The sequence below is a fragment of the Bison bison genome, unplaced genomic scaffold (assembly GCF_000754665.1).
Source record: "Bison bison bison isolate TAMUID 2011002044 unplaced genomic scaffold, Bison_UMD1.0 scf7180017864163, whole genome shotgun sequence".
Taxonomy (NCBI): Eukaryota; Metazoa; Chordata; class Mammalia; order Artiodactyla; family Bovidae; genus Bison; species Bison bison.
The window spans coordinates 7,152,372-7,159,990 of NW_011494735.1; the positions used below are offsets into that span (position 1 = coordinate 7,152,372).

At 41.2% G+C, this 7,619-nt stretch overlaps 1 protein-coding gene across 1 annotated transcript in view; it reads right to left on the bottom strand.

The window, feature by feature from the left end:
• Positions 1–7,619, bottom strand: part of IRAK3 (interleukin-1 receptor-associated kinase 3) — a 59,412-nt gene that overhangs the window by 18,002 nt on the left and 33,791 nt on the right. Inside the window, exons 7-8 of the mRNA XM_010841573.1 lie at positions 2,925–3,039; positions 1,985–2,103 (exon numbers count right to left, since the gene is read on the bottom strand). Of these exons, the coding sequence (XP_010839875.1) occupies positions 1,985–2,103; positions 2,925–3,039 (234 nt within the window). The remainder of the gene's footprint in view (positions 1–1,984; positions 2,104–2,924; positions 3,040–7,619) is intronic.

A 7,619-nucleotide genomic window follows, 5' to 3' on the forward strand; every position in this document is an offset into this window, starting at 1 on the left:
AAAAGCAGAGACATTACTTTGCCAACAAAGGTCCGTCTAGTCAAGGCTATGGTTTTTCCAGTGGTCATGTATGGATGTGAGAGTTGGACTATGAAGAAAGCTGAGCACCGAAGAATTGATGCTTCTGAACTGTGGTGTTGGAGAAGATTCTTGAGAGTCCCTTGGACTGCAAGGAGATCCAACCAGTTCATTCTAAAGGAGATCAGTCCTGGATATTCTTTGGAAGGACTGATGCTAAAGCTGAAACTCCAGTATTTTGGCCACCTTATGCGAAGAGTTGACTCATTGGAAAAGACTCTGATGCTGGGAGGGATTGGGGGCAGGAGGAAGAGGGGACGACAGAGGATGAGATGGCTGGATGGCATCACTGACTCAATGCACATGAGTTTGTGTGAACTCCGGGAGTTCGTGATGGACAGGGAGGCATGGCGTGCTGCAATTCATGGGGTCACAAAGAGTCAGACACGACTGAGCAACCAAACTGAACTGAACTGAAGAAGGTCAGAGAAGCCTGGCATGCTGCAGTCCATGGGGTCACAAAGAGCTGGGCACAACTTAGTGACTGAACAACAGCAACTCAGTTTGAACATATATTTGAGAACCTATAGTGCTCAGTGGGCTACGAGCTGGGTAGAAGAGGGATTGTTTTAGGCTGCAGGTGGCCACCTTGGCCCTCCAGAACCAACCTCAGTGGTTGATTCCACTGACCTCTGAGATTTTTACCATCCATCTGTGTCCTAGGTCCCCTGAGGCTACACCAATTTTAAGGTGATTCTATAAGGTCACTGGCAGTTGATGAATTGCTATGGGGTCGCACAGAGTCGGACACGACTGAAGTGACTTAGCAGCAGCAGCAGCAGCAGGAGAAAGTGGGGATTCCCTTGTGGCTCAGATGATAAAAGAATCTGCCTGCAATGTGGGAGATCCAGGTCCAATCCCTGGGCCAGGAAGATCCCCTGGAGAAGGCAATGGCTACCCACTCCAGTATTCTTGCCTGGAAAATCCCATGGACAGAGGAGCCTGCCGGGCTACATCCTTGGGTTTGCAAAGAGTGGGACACGACTGATGACTAACAGTTTCATCTTCCCAACAGGAGAACCTAGTGGTTGTGTCCCCACCCCACCCCTGCCACTCCCCCAGGATGAAGTAAAATCTAGAGGCTTTTTATATGAAGTTCACTTCACCAGCAAAACAAAGTAAGCAATCAGTTCCTCTTCTGCTCAAAAGCACACTAAAAGCTTTTTCAAAGACACTAGATGATGGCTCAGAAGAGGCAGAGCCTTTTAAATCCAGTCTTCCCTGCCATTCAGCAAAGGTATATTCATTTTGGGACAAGTCCATCATGAAGGGCACACAGGAAAAATTCACAGTGGGTGGAGGTTTGGAGGGTATCTACTCTCTGTCTGAAAGATTCATGTCTGCTGACGAGGGAAAAAGATGGAAGATGTTGTTTCTCATCTTCTCATGGATCAAGAAGGAACACTGGGAGTGCTGCTCGGCTTCTCACGGGGAATACGTACAGCTAGGAGGCAGCAGTGGCAACGCAAGACACTGGAGACTCAAGGACAAAGAACTTAAATTGCCGATGACTACTGTTAATCTGTGAAGAATCCCTGTATAAGCCGCTTAATCTTTTCTTAGACTTCAGTTTGTTTGTTTTTTAAGTGCAATGAATACAGAAGATTGTTTCACAGTTTGCTATGCAAAGTAATTAATAAAACACACAAAACTGTCTATCCTACACTGCTCATCAATAATTCCTAAAAATAATATAAACTCTTCCATTGGCAATACAAATGTAGCTTTTAAAATTCGATAGACATGTTTTCATTAAAAAGCTAAGATTTTAAGTACGTTCATGAGAATTCTTAACACATAGAGATATATACCAGGGAAACTGCAGATAGAAAATAGGGTGAAGTCTGACTTACCAGTGATGATGAAAGGAGCCTTCAGTGTAACCTAGAGCCCTGGGATAATTTACCTGGATATACTGCCACAGATGACGGAGCAGAGTTCCGTGTTGTGCAAGTACTGGATGGCTTTAGATGTTCCTATTAATACACCGATTCGAATGTGCCAAGACAGTGGGGCTGTGTCACCCTAAAAAGACAACAGTGGTTGGTTTCGTTGTATTTTCTGAGTAAAAACCATGTTTGTATTCACTACCTCGGTGTATGCTAGAATAAACTCTAATGATAAAGAGGTGGGTGAATCAATATTTTAGTTAACCATAACCTATTTTTAATTCAAGATGGGTTTTCCTCTACTACCCATGCTGGTTCTGGGTCCCTTTATAGGCAATGAAAATACCCAATAATTTTAATGTCGCATACATTGAAATATGGCTAATAAGATAACTATGCTTAAAATTTCACTGTATAAGATTTTTAGATTATTTGTGGCACAACAGTGTGGGTAATTGAGAATAATCTGTTTTTATTCTCATCTTAACTGCAATTTTACAAATTTGGAATCTATTTTTTAACTTATCTTTCAAAAACATCATAAGAGAAACCATGGCATTTATTCAGCCTCCTTCTTTTTAAGTGATATAGGTATCACTTTTATGTCTACCCTCCATATTGAATGGTACTTTGCATAAAGTTATGCAAATAAAAATTACCTGCTCAATAATGGTAGTTGACATAAACTCATTTGAGACATGGTACCAATGAGGAGTGAGGACCCAGCAACTCTTTTGGCCACCATTTTGCACAACACACAACAACTCGGGTATTTATGCAACCTTCTAAGAGTAAGAAATTAATTCATGGGGAAGTCCTCTACTTTCTTGGGAAACCCACTGTTGGCATCCCTTCACATGAACACATGTTGGCCTCCTGGTTCTCTCAGAAGGTTTCAGCAGCTCCCTCAGGGCTTAGAGGGTCAGAATATCAGGCAGAGTGATGGATATGACTTACTACACACTGTAATCTGTCAAAGAGTGATCCATTTCTCATATATGGATAAACCAGGCAAAACTTTTCACTCTCTGTAAAATATGCAGCCAACTCCAGTATGTTCGGATGACGGAACCTTGAAACAAAAGATTTTTTAAATCTATCAAACTGGTTATTCAAACAGGAAATGAACAACACCCTGTTTGCGGGGTGGTTAGGTGGGCTGTGGAACAGGCATAAAGCGGAATATAAATCTGGCCAAGGGAGAGGGAATTTCACTGGACACGTGACAGTTTTCTTCCAAATTGGCTTAAAGTATTCTAACAAATGGGCTTCCCAGGTGGTGCTAGTGGTTAAGAACCCATTTGCCAGTACAGGAGACAGAAGAGACATGGGTTCAGGAAGATCCCCTGAAGGAGGGCACAGCAGCCCACTCCAGTACTCTTGCCTGGAGAATCCCATGGACGGAGTAGCCTGGTGGGCTACAGTCTATTGAGTGCAAAGAGTTGGATACGACTGAAGTGACACCACACACACATGCACACATTCTAACAAATACCAGCTAATATCCAAATAGGACAGAAATGTTCAGAAATGAGAGTTCTTAAGATGTGGGGTGTTGGGAGCTTTATAATATAGAAAACAATATTCAATATTACCTTATTTTTATCAACATAAAACCCAATATAACTTATTTTTTACATAAATAAATATAATGCAACTGAAATGATCCATTTCATTGCTTTTGATATACATGTGCAAGTAAAATCACCAAAAGAGAAGAGTACAGAAGACTGTTTTCATTTATCCATTTACTGAATGCTACTGTGTCGGGGACTAAAGTACTAGGCACCAAGTCACACAATTAAGAGACATCCAATGGCTTCATGAAGTTTGTATCGTTACCTAAGATCCATGTGACTAGTAAAATCTGATGTTGAAAAACACACCACTGATTTTTAAATCACAGAATTCTATGTCCGTATTGTATACATTTTTCAGGTTCCTTTTTAAACTATTTCTTGAGGGCATGTGTCATCACAGTGAAAACCAATGTAACCCTTGTAACAGCTATGAAATACAAAGCATGTGAAAGTCACACATACTGTGAACTCAGTTCAACAATTATTTACTGAACATCTTTTATGTCTTAGGCAAGCTTAATTGTTGTTGTTTAGTTGCTAAGTTGTGTCTGACTCTTTTGCAACCCCATGAACTGTAGTCCACCAGGCTCTTCAAGGCACATTTGGGGATATTAAAACAAATAAAGCTATTTTTTACAAAAAAAAAATGGTGCTATATATAAAGTCCTATTACTCATTTCTTCAGTTGTAAAGCTTACCTATGAAACGTATGTGTATACACACACATCTATATAATACATACATATATATTCTTGGGCTTTCCTGGTGACTCAGACAGTAAAGAATCTGCCTGCAATGCAGGAGACCTGGGTTTGATCCCTGGGTTGGGAAGATCCCCTGAAGGAGGGCATAGCAACCCACCCCAGTATCCTTGCCTGGAGAATTCCGACCCCATAGACGGCCGCCCACAAGGCTCCCCCATCCCTGGGATTCTCCAGGCAAGAATACTGGAGTGGGTTGCCATTTCCTTCTCCAATGCATGAAAGTGAAAAGTGAAAAGTGAAAGTGAAGTCACTCAGTCGTGTCTGACTCTTAGCGACCCCATGGACTGCAGCCTACCAGGCTCCGCCGTCCATGGGATTTTCCAGGCAAGAGTACTGGAGTGGGGTGCCACATGACTGAGCGACTAAGCACACATACATCCCTTCTGAGTCCCTCTGTTCCTACGTCAAGAAAGGGAGTGTGGGTGTATGTACGTGTGTACGTGTGTGTGTGTGTACATAAACACATACGCAATACATTAAGTAGTTCCCTTAATTTTATAACCAAAAAAAACCTCATGCTCAGGTCTCAGCTTAGATTTTACTTTTTCCAAGATGTCTACTCTGCCACCCACCCCTCCCGCAAATTAGCGTTTCCTCTTCCCTCAGCACTCTGTGTATGTGTGAGCATGTTCGGTCATGTTCAGCTCTGTTGTGATCCCACTAACTATAGCCCACCAGGCTCCTCTGTCCATGGCATTTCCCAGGCAAGAATACTGGATTAGGTTGCCACTTCCTTCTCCAGGGGATTTTCCCAACCCCTGGGGATTTTCCCAATCCCTAACAGGGATTGAGTCTATGTCTCCTGCATTGCAGGCAGATTTTTCTACCACTGAGCCACCAGGGAAGTCCTCAGCACTCTGCACCTGCTTATTATTTAACTTACTGACTATCTGTTGTTTGTGCAGTTCTCTCCTAATTCCACTCCAGACAGTATGTTCTAATGCCTCTGACTTATTCACCAGTAAAAGTCTAAGAAGAGAAAGGGTGAGTATGACTTAGGAAATAAGTTGGATCTTGCAAAAAAAAAAAAAGTAGCATCTACCTCAACTTCCTCATCTACAAAATGAGGATAGTCACAGGACCAGCTCAGGCCTGTTGTGAGGATTAAAGAATGAATACACATGAAGCACTTGGAATAGCGTTAAAGCTAAAGAAATATTAGCAACATAAATGATAACGATGGCATACCAGAAACATCCAATGCCATAATGTTGTTAATTCTAAAGTAATATGTAAATGCCTCAGAAGAATAAATCCAAATGGATCAGGTATATAAGTGAAAATATAAAGGTACTTGAAAAAATGGCAAAATTATTTTAAAATCTCTCAGTTGGAGAGATCTTTAAACTATAATATAAAACCTAGAATCCATAAAGGAAAATATAGATTAAATTCAACTACATGAGAACCATCTCCAAATGGTACAAAACTAGAATAAGCAATGACAAATGAAAATGGGGTAAAAATAATTATTTGTATCTTAAAACATAAAAATAAGGCTAATTTTCTCTACTATATGAAATGCTCTGACAAACTATTAAGAAAAATACCCAACAGTCTGGTTAGTGGGAATATAAATTGATACAGTTTTTATGGAGAACAGTATGGAGATTTATTTAAAAACTAGGAATAAAACTACCATATGACCCAGCAGTCCCACTACTGGGCATATACCCTGAGCAAACCCCAATTCTAAAAGACACATGTACTCCAATATTCACTGCAGCACTATTTACAATAGCCAGGACATGGAAGCAATCTAGATGAATGAATAAAGAAGTTGTGGTACCAAAAAAAAAGAAGAAGTTGTGGTACATATATACAATGGAATATTACCCAGCCATAAAATGGAATGAACTCGAGTCGGTTGCAGTGAGGTGGATGAACCTAGAGCCTGTTATACAGAGTGAAGTAAGTCAGAAAGATAAACACAAATATCGTATATTAACACATATATGAAAGTGAAGGGTGTCTAGAAAAATGGAACTGATGAACCTATGTGTAGGGCAGTAATAGAGATGCAGACATAGAGAACAGACTGTGGGCACAGTGGGGGAAGGAGAGGATGGGGTAAACTGAGAGAGCAGCACGGAGACATACACGTTACCATATTAAAATAGATAGCCAGCGGGAATTTGCTGTATGGCGCGGGGAGCTCGACCTCCCTCTAGTTACAACCTAGAGGGGTCAGATGGGGTGGGAGGTGGGAGGGAAGTTCAAGAGGGAAGGGACATATGTATACGCATGGCTGATTAATGTTGATGTATGGCAGAAACCAACACAATATTGTAAAGCAATTATCCTCCAATCAAAAACAGAAAAGATCCAACAGTCTAATAAAAAATGGGCAAAGAACATTAACAGATATTTCACAGAAAAGGAAATAAATCTCTTTATATGTAAAAAGATTCATTCATCACAGAAAAAGAAATTTAAACTATACTGAAAAACCATGTCCACTTAGCAGATCAGAAAAAACTGATAAAAGAATAAATGCTATATTGGCAAGAATATGGGGAACCAGGCACTCTTATATATGACTGGTGTTAAGTGTAAACTAGTATAGTTTCTACTGAAGGACAATTTGGTGGCATGGAACATGACCCTATAAATTTATTTATATGAAGTTTTCTTAGATATACTTTAACACATCAGATCAGATCAGATCAGTCGATCAGTCGTGTCTGACTCTTTGCTACCCCATGAATCGCAGCACGCCAGGCCTCCCTGTCCATCACCAACTTCTGGAGTTACAAAATAACAATATATAAAGTTTTCTCATTGTAGCACTATTTTAAGTAAAAGATTCAGTTGAGTTCAGTTCAATTCAGTCGCTCAGTCATATCGGACTCTTTGCAACCCTGTGAATCGCAGCACGCCAGGCCTACCTGTCCATCACCAACTCCCGGAGTTCACTCAAACTCATGTCCATCGAGTCAGTAACGCCATCCAGCCATCTCATCCTCTGTCGTCCCCTCTTCCTCCTGCCCCCAATCCCTCCCAGCATCAGGGTCTTTTCCAATGAGTCAACTCTTCGCATGAGGTGGCCAAAGTACTGGAGTTTCAGCTTCAGCATCATTCCTTCCAAAGAAATCCCAGGGCTGATCTCCTTCAGAATGGACTGGTTGGATCTCCTTGCAGTCCAAGGGACTCTCAAGAGTCTTCTCCAACATCACACTTCAAAAGCATCAATTCTTCGGCGCTCAGCTTTCTTCACAGTCCAACTCTCACATCCATACATGAACACTGGAAAAACCATAGCCTTGACTAGATGGACCTTTGTTGGCAAAGTAATGTCTCTGCTTTTG